General features: G+C 47.3%; 11 protein-coding genes across 11 annotated transcripts; 7 read left to right on the top strand and 4 right to left on the bottom strand.

Moving 5' to 3' along the window:
- Positions 1–1945: 1945 nt before the first annotated feature.
- Positions 1946–3491, top strand: FIESC28_10771 (uncharacterized protein; the record flags this gene model as incomplete). The annotated part of the gene is made up of 2 exons (XM_031164901.1): positions 1946–1973; positions 2044–3491. The coding sequence occupies 2 exons, from the start codon at positions 1946–1948 to the stop codon at positions 3489–3491; spliced, it is 1476 nt and encodes a 491-aa protein (XP_031011069.1).
- Positions 3492–4188: 697 nt separating this feature from the next.
- Positions 4189–4649, top strand: FIESC28_10772 (uncharacterized protein; the record flags this gene model as incomplete). The annotated part of the gene is made up of 3 exons (XM_031164902.1): positions 4189–4271; positions 4327–4525; positions 4581–4649. 3 exons carry the CDS (start codon positions 4189–4191, stop codon positions 4647–4649), a joined length of 351 nt encoding a protein of 116 aa, XP_031011070.1.
- Positions 4650–4743: 94 nt separating this feature from the next.
- On the top strand, positions 4744–6057 carry FIESC28_10773 (uncharacterized protein; the record flags this gene model as incomplete). The annotated part of the gene is made up of 6 exons (XM_031164903.1): positions 4744–4867; positions 4918–5052; positions 5108–5135; positions 5190–5374; positions 5429–5802; positions 5863–6057. The coding sequence occupies 6 exons, from the start codon at positions 4744–4746 to the stop codon at positions 6055–6057; spliced, it is 1041 nt and encodes a 346-aa protein (XP_031011071.1).
- A 215-nt stretch (positions 6058–6272) lies between these two features.
- Positions 6273–7118, bottom strand: FIESC28_10774 (uncharacterized protein; the record flags this gene model as incomplete). The annotated part of the gene is made up of 2 exons (XM_031164904.1): positions 6273–6382; positions 6434–7118. The coding sequence occupies 2 exons, from the start codon at positions 7116–7118 to the stop codon at positions 6273–6275; spliced, it is 795 nt and encodes a 264-aa protein (XP_031011072.1).
- Positions 7119–7890: 772 nt separating this feature from the next.
- On the top strand, positions 7891–9991 carry FIESC28_10775 (uncharacterized protein; the record flags this gene model as incomplete). The annotated part of the gene is made up of 2 exons (XM_031164905.1): positions 7891–8599; positions 8652–9991. 2 exons carry the CDS (start codon positions 7891–7893, stop codon positions 9989–9991), a joined length of 2049 nt encoding a protein of 682 aa, XP_031011073.1.
- Positions 9992–10552: 561 nt separating this feature from the next.
- On the top strand, positions 10553–11590 carry FIESC28_10776 (uncharacterized protein; the record flags this gene model as incomplete). Its single annotated transcript, XM_031164906.1, has 1 exon — positions 10553–11590. The coding sequence occupies one exon, from the start codon at positions 10553–10555 to the stop codon at positions 11588–11590; it is 1038 nt and encodes a 345-aa protein (XP_031011074.1).
- A 1948-nt stretch (positions 11591–13538) lies between these two features.
- FIESC28_10777 (uncharacterized protein) lies at positions 13539–14258 on the top strand (the record flags this gene model as incomplete). Its single annotated transcript, XM_031164907.1, has 1 exon — positions 13539–14258. One exon carries the CDS (start codon positions 13539–13541, stop codon positions 14256–14258), a length of 720 nt encoding a protein of 239 aa, XP_031011075.1.
- Positions 14259–14682: 424 nt separating this feature from the next.
- Positions 14683–17233, top strand: FIESC28_10778 (uncharacterized protein; the record flags this gene model as incomplete). The annotated part of the gene is made up of 8 exons (XM_031164908.1): positions 14683–14702; positions 14758–14842; positions 14938–15307; positions 15364–15446; positions 15509–16128; positions 16312–16347; positions 16402–17137; positions 17207–17233. 8 exons carry the CDS (start codon positions 14683–14685, stop codon positions 17231–17233), a joined length of 1977 nt encoding a protein of 658 aa, XP_031011076.1.
- A 267-nt stretch (positions 17234–17500) lies between these two features.
- Positions 17501–18286, bottom strand: FIESC28_10779 (uncharacterized protein; the record flags this gene model as incomplete). The annotated part of the gene is made up of 2 exons (XM_031164909.1): positions 17501–17633; positions 17691–18286. The coding sequence occupies 2 exons, from the start codon at positions 18284–18286 to the stop codon at positions 17501–17503; spliced, it is 729 nt and encodes a 242-aa protein (XP_031011077.1).
- A 478-nt stretch (positions 18287–18764) lies between these two features.
- FIESC28_10780 (uncharacterized protein) lies at positions 18765–20295 on the bottom strand (the record flags this gene model as incomplete). The annotated part of the gene is made up of 3 exons (XM_031164910.1): positions 18765–19033; positions 19103–19682; positions 19747–20295. 3 exons carry the CDS (start codon positions 20293–20295, stop codon positions 18765–18767), a joined length of 1398 nt encoding a protein of 465 aa, XP_031011078.1.
- A 1749-nt stretch (positions 20296–22044) lies between these two features.
- FIESC28_10781 (uncharacterized protein) lies at positions 22045–23031 on the bottom strand (the record flags this gene model as incomplete). The annotated part of the gene is made up of 1 exon (XM_031164911.1): positions 22045–23031. One exon carries the CDS (start codon positions 23029–23031, stop codon positions 22045–22047), a length of 987 nt encoding a protein of 328 aa, XP_031011079.1.
- Positions 23032–23579: the final 548 nt, after the last annotated feature.

The following is a 23579-nucleotide window of genomic DNA, read 5'->3' on the forward strand; positions in this document are numbered from 1 at the left end:
CATAATGTCTCTCAACCATCTCTTGACCATCTCAGCACACCCCCCACTCGGCACTGATCCTTTCAACGAGATGTCCATGTCTTGTCCTTCAAACCCAATCACTGAAATAGGAGAGATAAAGAACTGCGTGCTGTAAGTCATTATCAGGTCAGAATATTCCTTGCGGTATCACCTACGGCTGTGCCTGATACGAAGGCTTCAAGAAGTCGCCCTTCCTTCCACGCTACCTGCAGGTCACCCGTAGTAAAGTTGATCTCCACCACATCCAAGTGATATGACAGCCTCGACCGAGCAAGATCCAAGACAGATCGTCTCGTAATGCCTTCTAGAATGATCTTATCATCGAGCGGCGGCGTGATGAGCTCGACGCGCCCATTGTTGCGATTTTTAATGAGCACGAAGAAGTTACTGCCGCCTGCCTCGGTAACCTGAGAGTCGGAGCCAAGAACCCACAAAATTTGATCGTAGCCTCTTTTGCGGCACTCGCTTAATGAATGGAAGCTCGGCCCGTAGTTGGCACAGAGTTTAGCGTACCCAAAGCTGTTTGGCCATGCCCGTGCCGATCCACGTTCTGAGGTAAGGAGACGGAGCCCAGGCTGCTTTGGTGGAGCGCCAGGGGGTGACTCCGAAGAAAAGTCGGGCCAAGCTACCATTAGTATCATGAGAGTGGCCTCAGCAGGAATTTAAACTCCAATCTGCTGGCCAGTACCAATAACAGTGGGGCGAATATACAGAAACTTTCCGAGCTTATCCTTGGGAAGCCATCCTTCGAAGCATCGTCAGCAAAATCTAATAAACATCGAGGAGGAAAGCTTCTTACTTGGGCAGTACAGACGAACCAATGCCTTGATCAACTCAACCAGCTCCTCTTGGTCGAACCCAGGAAGTGAGACTCGCTTCGAGCTCATCCCGAGTCTCTTTGCATTACTCTCGGCCTGAAGAGGCGGAACTTGCCGTCAAAGCCACGGTCGACCTTCATGCCTTCGAAGCACTGTATAGCATAGTGAAGGCATGATGCAGCAGGGGAAATAGGAATATCATCATAAGGCTTCAATTCGGGGGCCTCCCAACCTGCGCCAGCGATCCAGCGAGCAATGACCATGTGGTCGCAATAGGCATTCTGCGCCCAAAGCTCAGCCGAGCCAGGCTCAGGTATAGGGTTAGGCTTGTCAGTCTTCGTAATGATAAGTTTGGAGGGATCCAGAGGTCGTTCTGATCGAGCACTATTGCCATTCTGAGTGTTCGGGGCAGTCCTTATGATATTGCTTGAGTAGGAGCGATAAAACGATGATGGAATTAGTGATCGGTAATGGGCGTCAGTCTGCTGTCCTTAGGTCCCAAATCTTGATGTTGAGTGTTAAATAAACGATTTTTGGGTGACCAAGATATTGTGTGTTTCGGCATACAGTTTTTGTTACCACTGGCCAATCCGCAATCGAGTTCAGAAGACATGAAGGGTGCAGAGTGGCGTAAAGGGGTGCAGAAAGGCGCGGTAGGGCGTCGTAGGTCGCACCAAGTTCAAGCATCCCCACACCAATGGATAGCATAAACTGGTGTTATTCGTTTCACACTTTACTCGGTATTTACCCAATCATCTTTCAATTTTACATGAGCGTTTCTAATCTTTGCAGAAGCTGGTGTCTGGTGTCCCGACGTTGCTATTACATGGCTATATGTCACTATAGTTCTATTGATAATTCGTTAAGAAAGTAACTACATTTAACTGTGCAAGATTGTAATCTCGCTCTTCTTGCTCATTCAAAGGAAAGTGATTAACATCTGATGAATGTCTACTTCTTAGTAATGCGATAAGCTTACGATACAGTAAGACTGATCATACAGGGTGAGCAAGGATATTTTGTATATAAGAACACACAATCCCCGTGTACGTTCATCTCACATCATCTTTCTTAATTCTCCACGCCGGCATACATTAAAGTTCATTATGGCCAGCTACAAATCGGTTACCTTGGGTAAGTTATTGTTACTCATAGGCTGTTAGTATTTGCGGAATATTCTGGATGCTAATGGGTTCTCTACCAGGTGTTCTGGGCAGGAGCTACTCTGTACGGCATGCTCTAGGACAATACAACTCAGCATGCGTGACAGCAACGTACACCATTTCGCCCAAGAGTGAAGCCGACCTGCTACCGCTCGAAGAACGTTTTCCATTCGAGTTTGAATGGAGCCTTCAAGCCACTATTCGACAACATCCTGGCTTGCTATACGGCATCTCGGATGAAACAGAAGCCGGCATTGCAATGTACAGGCAGGTTGATCAAATTGATTATAGGGACGTCCTCATGATCATCAACAGTAATGAAGTCAACTCAAACGCTCCTGACCCAAAAGAAATAACAGAAGATGTGTTGTTGTCTCGGGTCCTCAGTGAAGCGCATGCTGAGCACTGGCTCCCTCACAAACCAGCCTGGAAGATCATCGTGTTGAAGCATTTCCAAAGTAACTGCAGGGACCATGGCTCTGACCGGTCGTCTCTTGGAAGGCTTGACATTTCTTTCGTTGCACACCACGCTATTGCCGACGGATTGAGTGGCGTCGCCTTCCATGCCTCTTTGATGGAGAACTTTGAGAGGCTTTCGGAGTCAGTCGGTCAGCCACCCTGGCCCATGACATTCACCGAACCGAGGGCTGCCCCAACTGCTATTGAAGAAAATGTGGACTGTCTGTCATGCAACTGCACCATTTGCAAAAGTCCCAACGCCTGCTACGGGAAAGTATGGGCGGGTGGAGCGATATCAAGAACGCCCACAGTCAGCATAAAGCATATGGTTCAAATTTTGACCATCCCGGCCGATCACCTATCATCTGTCCTTCAAAACTGCCAGCAGGCCAAGATTACACTTACTGCACTTTTACATGCGCTGATCTGCACCTCACTTCGACGCGGTATCAAGGAAGATGTGCACGGATTTCGATCCGTAACACCCCTTTCGGTGCGACAGCATACCGGAGCATCCAAAAAGGACATCGCCGACCATGTCTCTTTCTTGACCAGTTATGTTTCCGGCGCAGAGCTGGAAAGGATTCACGGATGCGAACCTGGCTCTGCGGTAGAATGGCAGCATATAATCGGACTTGCACAGTCGATTGGTGTAGACATGGTTTCCAAGGCTGGCCAGTTCCCACACGGCAGCATGGTCACAGCTCTAAACCGCATTCAAGATCTGGTGTCGCATTTTCGAAGTCAAGGTGGTACAGAAAGGAAGTACACGTATGAGATATCAAATTTGGGCTCAACTTCCGACATCTCCTCACCAGATGGTAGCAGCCTTAAGCTGGAAAAACTGAGCTTTACACAATGTGCAGTAGTCGCTGGTCCAGCCATCGTTTTCAACTGTGTCAGCACAAGAGGTGGACCGCTCGTTATCAGCATTACTTGGCAGGAAGGAATCGTTGAGAAATCGCTGATTGATCACGTTGTGCGAGAGTTGGAGGGTCGACTTGGAGGTGGAGGTGGCAATGATAGTTAGAAATATGGCCGGACAAAAGCGCAGAATGGTGTTTTTAAGCGATCACCGCTCGTCTTCGGACTCTACATCGATTGAGGATGCTCCATTTTATGAATGTGAGCGTTTTAAATGGAGGACTTTCTTTGACATATACTTTAACCTGCTAGTAAGGAAATGCTCTATACACTGAGATACTGTTGATAAAAGGTCAAAACAACCTGATAGTTTCAAGCCGTTAACTTAAAAGCTTCTCATTGATCCGGTTCCTAAACTGGAATCGTCTTCTGCTTGTACTACATAAGGATCTGACAGAAACACAGATATCACGGTGTGCCACCTTGTATTATTTGTAGGATACGACGTAACGAGTATCTATCGTAGTGATGGGATTTTGCACGTTGTAGTGTTCACCTGCAATAGATCATCCGTGATTGGGCATTGGTGGGGTGACAAAGTGGAGAGGTACGAAGGGCGCATGCTAGGGCGCACCTTAAGTTGTATGCGACCGGTCTCAAGTTTTGTCAATTATGTAAAGTGGATGAACTGAAAGTGCAAGCCGAGGGGCGTTCTGAACATGTGCAAAAGGCGTAGGGCGGGGATACAAGATTCCCGATATCGGGCGTCCGGATTGTGCGTGTCTTTACGTTATACACCGAATTTAGATAATGTCTAGGGCGTCATTTCGCTCCAATTTGTCAAGTAGACCGACATGGCCAAAATGGAATCAGAGCCTCTTGTGGAATGGATTGTCCTGATTCCCGATATTCAGGGCTCTTTGGAGAGGCGGATGAGTGTGAGAGAGTAAGTCACAAGACCGCAGATTTCTTTATTTATCAATAATACAAACGGATCATAGGACCCATGTCAAAGAATTGATCAAACACATTGATTCCGGTCTTTATCAAATGGGAGGAGCGACATTGGACGCAGACCAGATCGATGGAAGCGCTATTATTGCTCGCGCTAAATCAAAAGTAGAGATTCTGGATGTGCTCAAGGCCGATATCTACGCACTGAGTGGAGTTTGGGACTTGGACAATGCTAAATTCATTCCTGTGAGTATATAAGATCTTACATGTGCAGAGCAGCAAGAATTAACATGGGCAACAGTTCAAGTGTGTCTACAGGCTTGCGCATGTTGATGCCAAGATTATGGGGGATTTGTGGAAACCGTCTTAGTGGGTACCTAGCACCGAATGATATAAATATAGCGCAGCCACCCACATTTCACAATGACCACTAACATCCAACTACCACCGTGACAGCATCAACCATGAAATCAATCGGCATCGTTCAAAGAGGCAAAGGCTTCGCCCAAGAAAAGACAACACTACCTCCTCTGAAAGAACACCAAGTATACGTCAAAGTTGAATATGCCGCATTCAACCCAACTGACCGTAGGGCTGGAAATTAACGCATTTGCTTCAATGGCGCTGATCTTGTACAGGGCTTGCGCTTGATGTCAATGCTTTTGGAGACGGTGCAGTTTTGGGCTGCGACTTTGCGGGCACCGTAGTCGAAGCCCATCCGAGTGTCACAAAATTACAGACTGATGATAGTATCGCTGGTTTTATCTGGGGCGGTCAGTTCCACCCTGGTAGATCTTAGGAGAACATACAGCTCACCTGCGCAAATAGGCGAGATCAAAGGATTGGGCGCATACTCGTTAGACCCTTGTCTTCCTCTAGTTCTTCAGCTTGGCTGATCATCGGTTGATAGCACCTACACCATCGCGGACGAACGTCTCTCCTTCAAGATCCCTACCAACACGAGCCCTGCACAAGCTGCTTCGGTGCCATTAGCAGCCAATACCGCATGGCTTGCTTTATTCTCCGATGATTCTTTGGCATACAGGTGCGATAGGGCAACTGAGAAGGCCCCTCTGCTGATTTGGGGAGGCAACAGTAGGCTTCCTATGATACTTTTTAGTATGAAGACTTGCTGATTATTGGTCACAGCCACTGTGGGTTATTTCGCCATTCAGTTAGCCAAACTCTACAACATCGAAGTCGCTACAACATGCAGCCCTCGAAACTTCGAAAAGGTCCGACAGGGTGGGGCAACTCATGTCTTCGATTACAACGACGAGGATGTCATCGCCAAGATCAAGCAGGCGCTGCCGAGTCTGGAAAATGTCTTTGACACGGTCGGGAATTCAAACTCGTCAGCAACTGCAGCTAGAACCATCAGCGGCAAAGAAGGCTTGCTATGTACGGTTAGACCAGGCAAGGCAAACACTCAGGATGTTCCGTCACACGTCAAAGTCACTGAAGTTTTTGTCTTCACTGCGTTTCCTACGGAACATAACTACCGCGGCAAGGCACATTGGCCCGTAAGTACCTTTTACATGAATACCAAACGTGGTGCGAACATTGACTAAAGTTCCTTATAGGTTAAGATGGGAGACCACAATTTAAGTGCAGAGTTTCACGGACAGTTGGAGGACTTGCTCAACGATGGAACTCTGAAACCGCCACCGGTTCGTACTATCGGACAGCTTAGCCCTTCTACAGTGGAGGAGGCGATGAAATTAAATCGCCAAGGTCGCATTTCGGGTGAGAAGTTGGTCTTCAACGGTCTACCTTAAGTGCTCGGTGACTATTTAATAGCTTCAATGAGGATCCAAATAACACAAAACCGCACTCTTACTTTAATATGATAAGACAAATAATTAGGTTCCAGGACCTAGAATCGTAAACTTATTCTATAAACTGAATAATATCTTAGTTTACAGTTCTGGAAAATGTAAGAAGAGTAAATATTATTGGATTAAATGTTATTAATAAGCCTTCAAGAGAAAACTCAGAGGAACAAGAATTGAATAAAAGCAAAGAATGTAACACTAGCACCAGCCAGTCCCAAATATTGACCTACGGCGCCGGATACAATAACAGGGTGATTTGTCGGCTCTCCTGTACAAGCGTTAGTTTTTGTACCTATCACGACATCAATAGGGAACTTACCAGGAGAAGCAGTCTCTGGGGAATAAGGGACTGGGGTGGGCTTGACGCTTGATCGGAAAGCATTGTTGTCTCCAGTTACCTTTGGTGCAGAGGTTCCCTGCTCCTCGGGCTGCTTCTTGGGCTGGTCATTGCCGGGCCGGTCATTGCTTGACTGCTCATTGCTTGACTGCTCAGTGCTAGGCTTCGCCATTGGCATTTCAGTTGCTGCAACTTCATTCATGTAATGACCCGCAACAGGGTGCGTAATAGTTGCAGTAACGGGCTCAGGGCCACAGGTAGTACACGTCTGAACCTCACACGTGAATCCATGTGGAAGATCGTGCTTGTTTTTGGTGGGCTTTGCCTCCATGCCACTATACGTCTCTGTGATGACATACTCCTGCTCAAACAAACCAGTAGAGCAGAAAGCAGGGTACTTGGTCGTGTACTCAAGAGTATGGACACAAGTTGGGCAGCCGCAGTCACAGTCGGGAGCTTGAACGTCAACGATAATGGCTTCTCCTGTCACAGCTGGCTCGTGAACCACGCATGTCGGGCCAGGCACGGTGACAGTAGCCGGAGGATGCAGGCCATCGCGGGTGAAGCATTGAGTTATCGTTGCTGTGCGGGTTTCGTACTGAACATCATCGTGAGCGACTCCGAAGGCAGCAAAGAGCGCTGGGATAAGGAGTGACTTGGAATGCATAGTTAACGAGGGCGAAGAGCAAAAATGCACCAAACAAATAACTGTAGCTGGAGATCAGACAGCGTGAGTGAAGAAGCAGAGAAAATGTGTTGTGAACGGCACAACGGGGACGCGGGCCTCATGCTAAAAATGCGGAAATGTTACGTCCATACATCAACGTCTATCTAATTCCCCTGAGCGGCGACATGAATAGTTTCATGCTAGAATAAAATAGTGTCCCGTTAGTGTCTGACCCAGAAGACCCATGTAGCGCGTAGCGCCATACGCTATTTGCTCTTAGCGTTCAATTGGGCGCTCGTTTACTTTCAAATTTCGGTTCTATGGATAGCCTGACTGTGGCTGACTGAAAGGCTAAAGTCCGGTGCGGTTGTTTATTTTGTGGAAATTAGTGGTTCTGTTGGCACTAAATTTCTGTGTTGGTTGGTCTCTGGTATGCGGTTTGTAGGGGGGCAATACAAGCAAGGAAGTGTTTGTGACTAGCTAGTTTAGTATGTCGCTTAATGCCTTAACTTGGACGCAATGACATGGGACCATATTCTAGACCAAGAGCTCATCAACTAGATTGAGATATTATCCACCTGGTGCTCGCCACTAAATTAAACTATCTTAAACTATTGACAGCAATCACCAGATGTCTTAGGCTTCGTTGGCTGACCGCTTACAGGGCTGAAGCTAAAAGTTTGAGAGCAGAGGAGTTAAGAGTCGCAGAAATTCATAGTATTGGACAAGTCCCTAATCTCTGTCTTACCAAGGCGTTCACTCATTCTTCACGATGTCTCCTGTTCGTTTATTCCCTTTCTTACTTGCAGGTCTCTTTGGTACATCCATTGCTCTTCAAGATGAGCAAATACAGCCTGAATCCTGGTGCATAACATATCTATCAACTTATTTGGTCCCCGTATCACGGGGTTACCCTCGCCCGACGACTGTTTCTGCTGGAGGAAGCATTTTCTCAGAAATCTCCGAAACACCTTTGACATTTTCTACAGATCTAGCTATCCCCTCAACTCTCTCTGTTCCTGATGATGTAATTGTCACCACTTCGATCTCAAGTCAAACTACTGGAATTCCGATTCCTGAAGCCAGTGGCCGATCAGTGATACTCCGCGTCGTTCCAGAATCGCAGGACACCAAACGAGATCTACAGGCCAGGGCAGTTCGTGGTTTTGTTGGCAGTCAGTCAGAAATTTGTGCTGATGCCACTATCTTCAACCTGGTGCAAGGTCGTCTGTTGGATGGGACATTGCCCATATACTACAACGGCGAGAGTTTCAAGGAGCTACTCGGCAACCCGGAAGCGTCATCTCAAGGGGCTGTTACTGAGACCTTCGCTGATGAGGATGGATTCCTGCGATTTTTCAACTCAGCCCTCCCAAATGGTCAGGCAGGCTTCTGTCAAGACACCGAGAGCGGCCAAGTCTATGTTACCTTCACTGCATCGCCTCCAGGTTGCCAGACTATAAGACTTTTTATTATCGAAGGTATGGGCACCATTTCGCGCCACTGATTCTAGGCTAACTTGTTTTCTTCTAGTTGACGAATGCCGGGATGGCTATGTACCCTCAAGCACTTCTTCTCGAGCTGCCAGTACATCTCTGCTATCAGAGTCTACATCTGTTTCGCTCGGAACGACGTCTCCCTCCAACGCAGCGCCTTCTACGACCACAAAGGATACCCAGATGGCTGCTTCCGCTACAGATGTTCCAACTTTCACTTCTCACGTCGTACCGGTGTTTACGAGCTCTATGCGATTTTATAACAGCTCTTCGTCTATCATATCTGCAACACAACCTGGTCTTACTCAAACATTTTCTACGTTGGACATTTCAACCAGTGTCACAGATTTGCCACTCACATCTCCGCTAAGCTCCTGGACCCCAGACCCGGAGAGCCTATCCACAGATGCACCATCCACAGATGCACTGTCCACGGATGCATTGTCCACGGATGTCTCGGGAACGTCGGACGAGCTAGCTTCTACCTTTGAGCCATCTACAACTGCCACGCCAACCATAACTCTCACGCCCACTACTACGGATTCTCAGATTACAAGTGTCACTAGCTCTGGTACCGACTCCACGGCAAGCTCTGATGTTGACTCTTCTACTACGTCTGGATCATCCTACAGTTTAGAGACTGATACCAGCACACTGCCCGATCTGCCATTGGATACCAGTTCTTCTTTTGACGCGAGCTCAACGGTCCTCCCAACGGCTGAAACCAGTCTTTTCACCACGACAGCTGCCGATGCCACAACCTCAACCACTACAAGCTCTGAGCCGACGAGAACACGTGCATGTCCAGAGGGCTTGTCTGATCCACTGACACTATTCAATGGCGAGAGGCCATCTGACAATGGTGTCGAATGGCTCGTGCTCCCTTTTCAGGTACCGCTCTACGGTGCAACCAGTGAAATGATCTATGTCAGCCCCAATGGACTTGTTACACTCAGAGACTCCTTGGGGGCCGATTCGGTCCCAGATCTGGCCTTCCTACCAGATGAAAATATTGAGTCGCTCGCTATTTTCCCTTACTGGATTGATATGATAGTTCCTGAAGATTCAGGGGCCGAGGTTACATACCAGGTGGAGCAGACTCCTAATCAGCCAGGGGTGCTGACAATAGATTGGTGTGTTTTCACTACATCAGATGAGACTGCGCCAAACCACTTTCAAATGGTGATCTCAGAGGATCAGCAGACCCCAATCACCTTCTTCTACTATACCATCCAGCCTGGGGGAACTATTGCTACTATCGGTGCCCAAAATCGCGAGACGGATCAGTGGGTCCAGTATTATGGTGCTATCCCAGATAGAACGTTCATGGAAGTTGACACGTTCGGTGACGGAGATATACGGACTGGTCAGTTTTGAGACTGCAGTAATTCTCAATATTTACTTTATTTATTTTTTTATTCTTCTTATTTTATTTCCTCTCCTTCGATCTATAGATCAGCTAGGCTTTTAACGTCTTACAAAGCTCGGTTTGAGTTTATTAATTGCCTTAGATTGCAACATTACTTTCTAATAAAAGGTATAATATTAGGATAAATATGTTGCTGAAATGTACTATGAAAAATTACAAGTGCTCTACTTATAATCCAATACTACCCCTTCTTCCCTTTATGAAGACTTCTCGTTAACCCGGAATTCTTGATCAGCAAGAAGAGGTTGTTGGCGCCGACTTCGGAGCGCCAGGGGGTGTCCCGCCATGCATCGGGTTGTTTGCTGACCCACTTGCCGGTCCCGACTTTCGGAATCTACAAGCTGTTTCTTGTTTCCAGGGTAGGAACGCGGATCAGACTGCATAGAACAGAAAAGGTATTGGAGCCTTATATCTATTCAACCTGCCTTGTCGAGTGCCCTGAGTCACATACACACACCTTAGCACTTAGTCCATTGCAATCCTAATTATCAGATTTACAATTCCACATAATGCCACCCTCACCTTTCTGGATCCAAACGGAAGACTGGCATACAGCAGGCGAGCCCTTCCGGATCGTAGAGAAACTCCCAGAGGCCTTTCTCCCTGCATCATCTACTGTCGCTCAACGCCGTCGCGATATCATCGCAAACTCTCAACACCCTCTGGACCAGCTTCGCCAGTCTCTATGTCATGAGCCCCGTGGCCATGCTGACATGTACGGCGGATTTGTTACCCCTCCAGATGATTCGGGAGCTGCTTTTGGTGTGCTTTTCTGGCACAAAGACGGTTTCTCTACAGCGTGCGGCCACGGCACAATTGCGTTGGGATACTGGGCTGTGGCGAATGGTCTCGTTAAGACTCCAGAGTCCGGCGAGGCGAATGTTGATGTTGTGATTGACGTTCCATCGGGCCGTGTTGTGGCTAGTATGAGAGTCATCGACGGGAAACCAATCAGTGCAGACTTCATCAACGTGGCCAGCTATCAATTCTCAAAGTCCATACCCGTTACGATACCATCAAGAGGTATTGAGGTTTGCGTGGATCTGGCGTTTAGCGGAGCTGTTTATGCCACAATTGATGCCGAGCAGCTTGGACTTATGGTTGAGCCTCGCAATGTCGACGAATTCATCAAACTCGGTCGGGAGATCAAGGCTTCGCTGGGTGAACGGGCTCATCATGGCAGCTATGACTGCTATGGAATTATCTTCTTCAATGAAGAAGGTGACGGCGCAGAGACAGTCCGTCAAAGAAATGTGACTGTATTTGCTGATGGCCAGATTGACCGCTCTCCCTGCGGCTCTGGAACCTGTGCTCGACAAGCGATTTTGTATGCTCAAGGGAGATTGGGGCCGGACAAGTGCAAGCTGGCGCACAGATCCATTATTGCGTCTGAATTCGAGGCGAATATAGTTTCAGAAGCGAAATCACCTATCGAGGGATTTCCCGCTTGTATTCCCAAAGTTAAGGGTGAGGCGAGGCTTTGTGGGAGGATGAGCTTCTATATCGATCCGGCTGAGCCCATCTTCCCAGGCTTCTTGTTACGCTAGACTCTCATATTGCCTTGATTCTATAAGAATATTAAGAATTATAGAGCTAAAATACCAAGGGTGAGATTCACTCATTATTATATTCCAGGGTGAAAGTAGAGCGCGATCTATTGAGCCTACTAACCTTACTTTTTTCCGCTGAGTCCATGGCCCAGAGATACCTCTCAATCATACTATGGAACATTTCGCAAAGATAGAAGAAGCCCACTATTCGTAATTCCATCCCGCTATTTAAGGCATTATGCATTAATCTCAAGGACGATCACGGGTTGACATTTGAAGTTTATGAAGTATTGTGTTATTTTCATTTGTTATCTTGGGACTGTCCAGATTAAATTATCCATATCGACGTACTCATCTTCTCCTTCTACCTGTATTCGCTTCGCGCAAACATGCCGAAATCCCAGTCTCTCGTAGAACCGCGCTGCACTCACAGTCGCAACAATCGCAGGCACCTGAGCCTCACCTGCAATTTCCAAGCCCCAGTGTACGAGAGCCGACCCCACTCCCTTCCCCCAAGCTTCACTGTGAGTATAGAGAGCATTCAGTTGCATGACTTGCGAATACCCCGGGCGCCAGAAATCATCTTCTACTTGATTCAGTGTTGCGTAGAAGGCATTTTCATGCGCACTGTCGATATCGCGGCGCGGAAAGAGGTAGCGTATGATATGATTTCGAAAGCTGAGATATTTCCCTTGTAATCACGTCAGTATGGTTAGAAATCATTCCTAACATAGGGTTCGCACGGCAACAACATTTCAACCAGTTATCCGTCATGCAGGAAACGGGAGGAACACTCCCTTGTGCAGAGCGCCAAGTCCATTCGGCCATCCCCACAGGGGTCCATCTCTCACTGCCATCAGGATCAAATGTGGAGCTTTCAGCTACCAGAACAACCCCATGCTTTCCATAAATCATAGGCTCGAGCTTTAACTTTGAGTGGAAAAATGCATGGTCCTGCGGATATTTTCCGCGGTGAGGAAAGCAGTACGTGAAGAGAGGATTGCTGCTGTCGACATTGGACGATAAAACAATAGCCTGGATGCAGGGTAAGTCTGCCGACGATGCTTGTCTGATTCTGATCATTTTGAAATCCTATGTACTTATTTTCCGTCCTTTCATAGCACAAAATCAAGGTATAAGTAGCATGGTTGTCCATGTTTGATGACCGAACTATCAGAAATACCACCGGCACGGAACCGGCATTGTAAAGAGGTGGGGTAACGTAGGGTAGCCTGGACATTTCATCCGCGACGCTTCTGTTCAATTCCAACGGCGATATTGTTTCCTTGCCCATTAAGAGACAGAATCATAATATAGTAGATTACTAAAGTCGTATAAAGATCTAATTGTAGCTCTCAAACAGTTCAATATGTTTGAACGGCCCCTACCAGCATAACACATGTCGAAATAGACTACAGCATAATATTCACCAGCTGCAGTAAAAGCACTAGCTGCAGTCAAAGTTTTTAGGAAAGTCCCTACTAACAGACACAACATTACCACCATGACCACTTTTACTACTGCTATTGGTTTTCTACCCACGCCTAATCTGTGCTGGTCATTGCATAAACAACAGTACGGACTGAGGAATGTGGCTTGGAATGTGGCGCTAGAATGTAGTTCGGCAAAGTCCGCGTGGCTGAACAAGGAAGGCGGGGAGTTGACGTTCCCGGCACGGCACGCACGACCGGCATCCCAATTCGATCCCATGCCTGGTGTGCCGGTCGACTCCTCAATTGACCATCTTGACCCGGCACCGGAGTCGCTTACCCCGGATTCCACACGCAAGCTTTCATATCATACCTTACATCATTAACATTTTGATAGAGCATCAAGACTGTGATTTTTGTATAAATAATTGCTGTTTAAACACTGATCCCTACTCAGAAACACACTTCATCGTTGTCGCATATTCAGTACAACCCCACTTCTCGCCATTTCTACCATGAGCAACCTCTCAGACTACAGCCTCCTGTCCTTTGACGTCTATGGCACTCTTATCGACTGGGAGACAGGCGTTCTGAACGGTCTCAATCCGCTGCTCGAGGCCAACAGTGCCGAATTCTCTCGAGAGCATCTTTTGAATGTTTACCATCAGGCTGAGGCGGCCCAGCAAGACAAGACCCCCGATCTAGCATACTCTGAGCTTCTCACCACCATCCATCCTCAAATTGCTGAGCGCCTTGGCCTCTCTACCACTAAAGAGCAAGACAAGGCTTTTGGCGATTCTGTCGGGTCATGGCCCGCCTTTCCCGACACCGTTGACGCCTTACGCCGCCTAGGCAAGCACTACAAGCTTGTCGTCCTCTCTAACGTCGACCGCGAGTCATTTTCTGGCAGTAACTCGGGACCTCTACAAGGCGTTCCTTTTGATCTCGTCATTACTGCTCAGGACGTTGGCAGCTATAAGCCTAGCCCGAGGAACTTTGAGTACATGCTGCGCGAAGTTGAATCCAAATTTGGAATCCCTAAAGAGAAGGTGCTGCAAACAGCGCAGAGTCAGTATCATGACCATCAACCCGCGAAGAAGTTTGGCATTAAGTCGAGTTGGATCGAGAGGCCGGGAGCGACCATGGGTAATCGAGAAAACCCTGTCTACGACTGGAAGTTTGCTACGTTGGGCGATATGGCAGATGCGTTGGAGAAGGAACTTGCCAACAAATAGATTCCAGTAAGAGTGAGAATAGTGTTATAACTTAGATTCATTGGTCATTTTAATCACAGTTGATTTATGCATCTACATACATTCTATTTACAGAAATGTAGTGACTGTACAGCTTCGTCTCGAAAGCGACTAACCGTGCAACATTGGATAAACTCTCCTAGCACTTGAAAGCATATAGACCAATTTACAAAAGAAAAGTAATAGCTGCAATCAAGTAGTATATAGCTAGAAAAGAGATCATCACTTTTACCCAAGGGTCATATTAGATAGAATTAGCTTCAAAGCTAACTTTAAAGAGTTAGCAGTGTAGGTGGCCGGCCCGGGAGTTTTGACAACCAACCGGTGCCCCACCAACGGATATCTACGGCCTCCCTTACGAAGTCGGCTTCGTCACTAACTTCTGTTTTAAAAACCACAGGCACCCATGTTTGCTACTAGCGTATTGTGACTTAATTAATCTTTTTGGATATCCTTATCACAATGATTTCTAACACGGCAGTACGAGGCACAGACAAGACAGGGAGGGATTACCGGCCAGCTTCTCCTCATCTGAGGAAAACACAAACAAGGAGGTCAACAAGAGCGTAAGCGCCACCTTGAATCTCACTACTACTGTTTTTCGACACTTTCGTATCAATTACTCACAGTTTATAGATGTGATAGCTGTCGCCAAGTAAAGGAAAAGTGCATTGGTGCTGTCCCTTGCGAGAGATGCAGCAGATTAGGCCGATCGTGCGAGTTCAGCAATCGCTTCAGGAGAAGTCGAATTCCTGGGGCAGTCTCCGTCCCAGAGGAAAAACCTCCCGTCATATCACCTGATGATGCAACTGGCTTCTTTGAGGTAGAGCGCATTCAAGCATTGGAGCATATCGTGCGACACTTCACCGGGCTCGAACACTGCAACAAGGAAGATCTCGAGACTGTTATGAGCAAACTTTCGTCGGACAACGCGGCTTTGCCACGTTTGGTTAACGGCAAGGATAATGAAAGCTCAAGTAATGATGGTAAAAGCTATGTGAACACAGACGCGACATCCCCGTCGTCGACAGGTGGGTCATTTACCTATACGTCAAGAGCCCCTAGGCTGATACTAGTATAATATCAGTTCATGCAGAATTCTCACATGCTGCGTTTTCTCGTCGTCTACAACAGAGATTCAAGGACCAGCTGAATGACTCAGACTGCGAGGTAATCAACGTCCGCTCTACCCGAAGTTCCAAGATGAATCTAATGGTGATTTCTACGCGCAGTATTTCCATACAGAAGGCACGGTAAACAACACGGCCCCTCCTGGACACCTTCTTTCTCGAGACGTGGTTGTTCTCGAAGCCGTGTCACTGTTCCCACCGCCTGAGTCCGCCTTCGTTCTCCTTGATGTATTTTTTTACTTTGCACAAACAAATTATTTCTACATCTGCGAGGAAACACTTCGACAACAACTCGATCAATTTTACTGCAACCCAACGCAAGTTGGAAAGAAGGATACTGCCTGGGTCTGTGTCTCTCTCATGGTATTCACTCTTGGAATACAATTTTTACACTTACATCAATCCTTACCCCGAGATGCCTCCCTGCATGATGCGTACAGTATTAGCCAAACAATGGATGATACTCTTGCGTTGACATTCTACCGCAAAGCATCGAGTCTGATACCGGATCTCCTTACTATGGACTCCATCGAGAGTGTTCAAGCATTTCTACTGTTCGGTATATACATGCTTCCCATCGACCCAGCGGGACTCTCATGCACGTATTTCGGAATCGCTGTGAAGGCGGCAACACAGTTCAGTATACAACAGAGGAGTGATCTATCGCCCGGAGAAATAGAGTTACAAAAGAGAGTTTGGTGGACTGCATATGCACTAGAACGGTTTGTCAAGAGTCTATCGACCTTAGAGCATTGACTGACATTGTACAGGAGAATTTGTATCCTTCATGGGAGGCCCTTCTCGATTTCAAGATCGGATACCGATACAATACTACCGACCGATATCGAGGAGCTGCAGCCAAAAAGGCGAATTAGCACTTTTCAGAATACTATAACAATGTTAAGACTTACTATCCTTATCGAGGATGCTCGAGATATAATGTAAGTTTGCCGATTCTGTCCATCTTCGACAGATTCCATATTCATCAGGAACAGGTTAGACTGGAAAGCCACCCGTCAATCGCAGTGCATCAAGACACTACAAGACATTATTGAGATTAGAGAGAGACACTATAATTACTGGCAGAGTCTTTCACAGGAAACGTGTTGTCGAGATCTCACTCCTGGAAAGCCCTTGTTCCGATCCAACGTACATCTCGCCCTCACATACCATCTCTTTCACATTTTGATCGGTCGGTCTTTTGTTCTCGACGAATCCGATGTCAAAGACAAAGAGACTTCTGCTGCAGAATGGCTCAGACTACGAAAGGCCCTAGCAGATGACTGCGTCAACAGTGCTGTGGCTACGATCAATCTTTGCCAACTTCTCAAAGAGGAAGGCCGCCTCTCGAAGTCATCCTATACCGAGTTCAGTTCTTGCTGCGCCGCTATCTTGGTTCTTGTGGCAAGATGTGTCTCTGATAAAAGCAGACAGCTCCAGGACGCTAGCAAAAAGGGTATGGAGCTTTTGAGGGAGATATCGACTGGTGTGTTTTCGACAAGCAGCGAGAAGTCTGCAGTGGCAGCTTTGGAAGCTGCATCTGAGAGATTGATCCTTGATTCAGACGAAGAAGCGAGCAGTGCCAAGTTGTCCGACAATGGTTATCGTCAGTTCCGAGAATGGGTCGCTACACAGCAGATTGCTTCAGAAGAATTGCAATTTCCCCGGCAAGAGAATCAGATGTTGAATTTTCTTGGAGGATCATTTGTGGGCCCTCAGTGTTCTGAGATGGTAGGAGGTAGTGCTGACTGTGCCCTGCCTGATTATGCAGAGTTAAGTTTACTACCTGACTTAGAACAGTGGTTCAGTTACGGGTTGGAGCGTTAAGAGCTATGTTGGCCTTGTCGACTGGTTTTCACGCTGTGGATCTAAATTTGAATGAGGGTTTTCCGCTATCTCAATCAACTTGGAATGAGTGGATGATTGTACCAATACAGATTTAACAGAGGCAGTATATAAAGAGATGACTATGTTTATGTTCTACACATGATCGACAGTACATCGTCTAAGTACATCGTCTAAGCGAGTAAAGTAGGTATCTGCTACCTTGGTATTCTGACCTTCTGATTTCAACGTCAAAATTGCTTTCAACGATCATACCTGGGCCTCGGACGCTTGGATAATTTTGCGAGCCATATCCGGGAGGGTGTCGGCCATGACGTCCATGTTGCCGAATATGTCGGCACAAGATTCCTTCTCCAGAATGGTGCAGTATGCGCCCTTGTATCTATTTCCATCTCAGGGTCAGGCATGGCTCAAATTAGGTTTCCGGACTAGAACTCACCCAGCTTTCCTCGCAGATGACACATCCCACATGTGAGCTGCTGCGAACCATTTCTCCTCGTTACCAAAGCGCTTCATCAACGGCTTGTAGGAATCGAGGGCCGGCTTGCCAATACCCTGATCATCGCAAGAGACAAAATTCTCAAGTGGCATGTCGATGCCGTTGTTAAGGAAATATCCTCGTACCTGCTCCGTATCGCCAGCAGTGAACCCCCAGACGGTGAATCCAGCGTTTCGTAGCAGTTGTAAGCACTCGGCAGCGCCGGGACGTAGAGGCAGATCCTTGAAATGGCTGACAATATAAGCGAGGTCCTCATCCGAGGCGAAGGACCTGGGCTCCTGGATGCCGCCGATCCACAGCATACGGTAAAATAGGCTGCAGAAGACATCGAAGAAACGGTGATACCGCCCAGTAATGCTGAGGTACGTATACTCTCGCTCGGAAATTTCAAACCACATGTAGCCAAGCATTGCGGGCTTGACGCCCTGAGCACGCAGGCGATCGCCTAGCCTACTCTCCAGAGCGTCGAGGATAGAATCGTAGGTAACGATAGTTCCTACAATGTCGAACACGACATGCTTGTTGTTGGCCGGCATGATGGGATATTCTGTATGATCTTGCAAAGAGAATATTTGAGAATAGTGGATAGTCCAGAGAAGGTGAGTTTGAGTGGTGCGATGATGAGGTGAAGCTGGCTACTCCCCATAGGTTTTATACCAGCTGGACATAGCTATTTGGCATCGATCGGGACTGATCCCGACGAACAGCTATATTAGGACAAGATGTAAAAACGTCATGGTTACGCATACCATCGGCCTTCTCGCATCAGGGTATCACCGTAGTAAACATCATTGACCGTCTTCAGATTCTGTGTAAAAGATTGAGCAACGGATTTCATTCAAGTCTTACCTACATCGCTAACTACAGAAACAGCCTTGATGCTAGCAAGGGGGATCCAACACACCACTCAACCATAATCCCAACGAGGATTGGATCCTTTAATTTACAGCTATTCTTTGAGTTTTACCAGGGCGTAAGTCCCCAATATACGTGCCAAATCAACACAACATTAATTTACAGCTTTGGATTTTCAGTCCACAAGGACTTCAAAGATTCTTCTAGCGGGCTTGACTTCGACTCATTCCGCTCCTTGGTCGTCTTGAAGATACGAGGCAAACCTGTCTGCTCGAAAGAAGCGCCATCGCGTACCATCTTAGCTAAGGCCTTGCTCGACAATAGAATCTTAGGCATGCCATAACCAGTAAAACCCGCAATGATGAACTGGCCAGGCTTTCCCGGAACTTCACCAATGTGAGGCATGAAGTCAGAGCTGTAACCCAGGACTGTGGCAAATGTCAAAACAGCGTTCAGCACGTTGAATGTCGTGTGCAATACGACCAAGAATAACTTACTTCCGGTCCAGACCTTATCGGTCTTCATCTCACTGTCTTCCCATCCGCGAAAGTGGCGTTGCATGTAGTTGTCAAAGTATGGAACAGCCTCCTCGATCAGCTCATCGTCCCGGACATTATCGAACCATCGGTGTTTCTGCCTCCAGAATGCCTGTCTTGCGCCTCCAACGATGATACTTCCATCTGCCCGTGGTATGAGGTAATCATTGTTGAATTTATCGAACCTAATGCCGTACGTATTGACGAGGTGAGGAGTTTCCGTTCCTTTGACACTCTTGATGTGACTGCAGATGCCTCGAACTGGAGTGATTGCTCGGGTATACTCAGGCAGGATCTGCGATGTATAGGCGTTGGTCGCATAAACGACTTTGGCTGTTTGGATGGTCCCACGAGACGTGCTGACAGACCAAGACCCAGGTTCATCATCTTCAGATTGAGTTACCGACAAGACAGGAGTGTGGGCGTGAACACTGACACCGCGCTCAGTCATCCTGTTGAGTAGGTCATGAACTAGCTTCGATGGCCATAGATGGGCTGCAGTGTATGAAATACAGCATTTAGCCTCCTTTACACCTGAGACCTATTGTTACAGAGCCTTTGTCAGATCTAATGGGTTTGAAAGTAACGTTAGGTGAGTTGCTTACCCTCTCGGCATCCTTCTTACCAATGAAGGCCACATCGGTAAGGTTCATGCCTTCTCTTTGAGAAAGGCTTTTATAAGTCACCCGGACTTCTTCGGCGTGTTTGGACTCGAGATATACGTCCAGTGCTCTGGTGAGATGAAAGTCGCAGTCTATGTTCTCGTTCTCCACAAGATCCTTGACAGCATACACATGAGCCGCTTCGAAGACGGCCAGCTCTGCCGCAGCTGCCGAGCCAAAGAGCCTGGCAAATTTAGGGATGTCGGAAAAGATATCAGGCTTCACGTGACCACCATTGCGGCCAGTTGCTCCTGAACATATCTGCCTCGCTTCAAGGAGAACGATAGAGGGGGGACGAGGGTTGTCCATGAGAATAAAGTATGCAGTGGCAACGCCTGATAGCCCGGACCCGATAATCACGATATCGGCCGTTGTTGGTAGTTCGGACGAGCTTTGAAAATCATCGAGTTCTTTGGGGTCAGTATTCCAAAACGAGGAGGTGGGGTTTACGGTAGGTGCACGATCGGATGTATAGGTAGCTATTGCGCTCATGGTCTTGCTGTTCTTAATAGCTGGTGGGAGAATAGAGGATTTCAGGGCTGGGGATTTCTTTTACAAACGGTAGGACAATGAAGAGATACAGTTATCTAGGCAACGCTATAAGTAATAAAGACCGGGCCGGCATCGTCCTTACGGAAAGGCTTTCCCGGAAATGAAAGTTTACTAAATCTCCATTTATAGCCGGGTCCACCGGCCGGTGTTACTACTTTCAGTAAGCATCTTGGCTCTTATTAGCTACAATGCCTAAACCGCCGCTATACGTATCTACATAGGTACTCGTGCCTTTACGTAAGTAAAAGAAAGATAAATCCTCTTTGAAGCTATATATTGCTAATAAAGAAGTAGCTATTAAATATTACTAGTGCTCTTTTCTTGCTTCGTAACATAACATCAATCTTTGTTCTCCTTTACAGAGACCTCTCGTCAACCCTAACGCTCTTTCAAACTCGTTACTTTCTATTTCCGTTTGGTGATATATTCTGAAGTTCCACAGACGTCGTTACCGCTTCGTTCTCAATTCGAGCCCTTTCCAAAGCCACCCTCTCTCGTCTCTTCCTCTTTACCCGGGATGCTACACAACAGCCAATACACGAGAAAATGCCCACACCGGCAAGAACGGGAAGCACAATAAATACAACCACCGATTCTGGTTCATAAAATCTGCCCAAGCTTCCATTATCCTCTTTCCGGTCGTATTTGCCGTCCGGAATATGCTGGCCGGGTGTCCACGTTGGCACTCGTTTGCCACTAGTCAATGTTGGAAGCGATGGTGTGAGGGTTGACGTATCGTCTGACATCCAAGTTATCGCCCAAGGCTCATGTACGATATATGTGTCCTCCGCGGTTATGGTTTTGCGGTCACCATCAAGCCTCATGGTGTTATTTGACATCCAGCGCCCGCATGCATTCGAGAGAGTGCTGTAGAGGATAGCTTCATACGTCAAGCTGTAGCCACTGAAAGTTTACTTAGTATCAGTATCTCGAACCAGAAAGCTGAATATTAAGACGTCGCCTAGGATAAATGTGCAAACTAACCTATTACAACAATAGGCTGTCGAGGCCATCTCTCCGTTCTCTTCCATCTCATAGTATGTCCAGCCGCTGGGACATACAGCAGGGCTAAAGTGGAGACGACTCTCTGGCGCTACAGAGTCCCAATCAGATGGATAGCATGAGTCGACCCGCTCCGAAACAACAAGAGGTATTGTGTAAGTAGTGTCGTTAAAATAAGTAAATACAAGACTGGTGGTGGTGAAATGTGAATCACAGCCGGTCGGCTGTTGAAATGGTGTAGTCAACGCCAACAGCGCTGCGGCCGTGGTCGTGACCGAGATGGACGACATGCCGGGGGTATTTGGAGAAGACATTGAAAGAAGATGCAATTTTCCTGATTAAAAAGAAAACGAAAAGGGTTATCGCATTCGGCCAACAAGCACGCTTTATATACCAAATTACGCCGCCTGCGCCCCCTGTTCTCTACAGGGAGGGACCAACAGAGGTACGTACGTATTAGGTTCCAGACCTGGAACTAGACCTTGAACCCTGACATTTGACCCCCCGGTAGCTGACCCCCTGACACATTCTCGCCAACTCAATTATCTAAGTCGACAAGGTAAAGTTGGTCATTCCCGGACCAATCTCGAAGTCAGAATTGGGTAAATTTTCCTGAAGAACAGTCCTGTGACTTTACATAACCTTGTGACCAGAATGATTTTATTTTCCATAACTATCCAACTACCTTTATCTCCAATATGTGATAGAAGACGGTTTAGTTATTTCCCAAGCCTTGTCCAGTACCTTTACTACCTCATCGGGCAATGGGCCCTTTTCCAGATTGTTTAAATTGCTCTCCAGCTGACTCAGGGAGCTAACTCCAATTACAACTCCATCATTGCCGTTTTTGACGTTAAGCTTGCTGTGGTGGACCAACCATCTGAATGCAATCTCTAAAAGTGTAAGGTCCCATTTGTCAGCGATCGGCTGGATGACCTTCAAAGCCTCAAAGTTATCATCCCTGAAATATCTGTCGCGGTACATAGCGCCGAAGCTAGTATTTGAACTAGAAAATCGACCACCGTCATCTGAGTATTCCTTACTTTGATACTTTCCGCTGAGGACGCCTCCTGCCAACGGGTTGTAAACGAGGATATCTAGACCGAACTTGCGGCAACAAGGGACTAGTTCTTCCTCGATGGCTCGAGTTAAGCAATTATACATGGCTTGATAAAGGCTTGGCTTGACCCATCCTTTCTGGTCTGCAATGGTACAGAGTTCGGCGACCTCCCAGGCTGCGTAGTTGCTCAGGCCCAGCTTTTTGAACTTGCCCTCCTTGTACAACTCATTGCAGGCCTCAAGAGTCTCTTGAAACGGAATTGAACGATCAGGCGCGTGCAGGTAGAAAATATCCACACTATCAGAACCCAGTTCGCTTAGACTCTTCATCAGGTTTTCCTTGATAACGGCCTTGGAATGATCGCCAGCTTTGTAGGGGTACCACTTTGTCGCCAGGGTAAGTTTGCGGTCGCGCCAGTTGGTAAGCCTGGTCCAGGCTTCCTGTTTTCCGCCAACATAAGTGCGGGCAGTATCGACTTCGTTATAACCTCGCGATTGTAAGTAGTCGAGGCACTCGTTGAATTTGTCCAAAGATGTGATGCGAGTTCCATCAGCCTCAGAACCTTCAGGGCCGAAGGTTAGAAGGCCTAGACTGACGCGGGGCTTGTGTGGCATGGCTATTGTTTTTCTGGCTGAAGGGGTAAAATGTCGATAGCGATGGCAAACACGTACTACTGAAGAAGCTCGTAGCAATCTGTTGAGAAAATAATTTGCTCGTGCAGTATTGAGCTTCCGTATTTCGTTGAACGCGCGAGACATGAATCTTATAGGATAACGCTCTCGGAACATTCCCGTACTATATGCACTCCAAATCGTCAGTCGACCGAAGCAATAGGTAAGTGCCTGTCTCGGTTTGGATAGCCGAGTATCTCACAGATGATGGTGGGTCCCCGCCGGGAGGTGACCCGACTCCATATCACAAGCGTTATCAGCATGCTTACAGGATTACACATCATACCCCGCACCTATGGATTAAGCGTTGGTCAATCGTAGACCATCGGGTAGGGTTACCGTGATGTGCAAGTCGTCATTTTGTAGTGATGAACTCCAATCTGAATGGTTCGCTTGTGACCCGATGTGTCTCTCGAATCTACATAGTTCACGGCAACGTTCCGAGATCTCAGATACGGATGGTCAGCCACGGGATATAAATTCAGACGGTA

Source organism: Fusarium coffeatum (assembly GCF_003316985.1).
Source record: "Fusarium coffeatum strain FIESC_28 chromosome Unknown BRIP53273_contig_330, whole genome shotgun sequence".
Classification (NCBI taxonomy): Eukaryota; Fungi; Ascomycota; class Sordariomycetes; order Hypocreales; family Nectriaceae; genus Fusarium; species Fusarium coffeatum.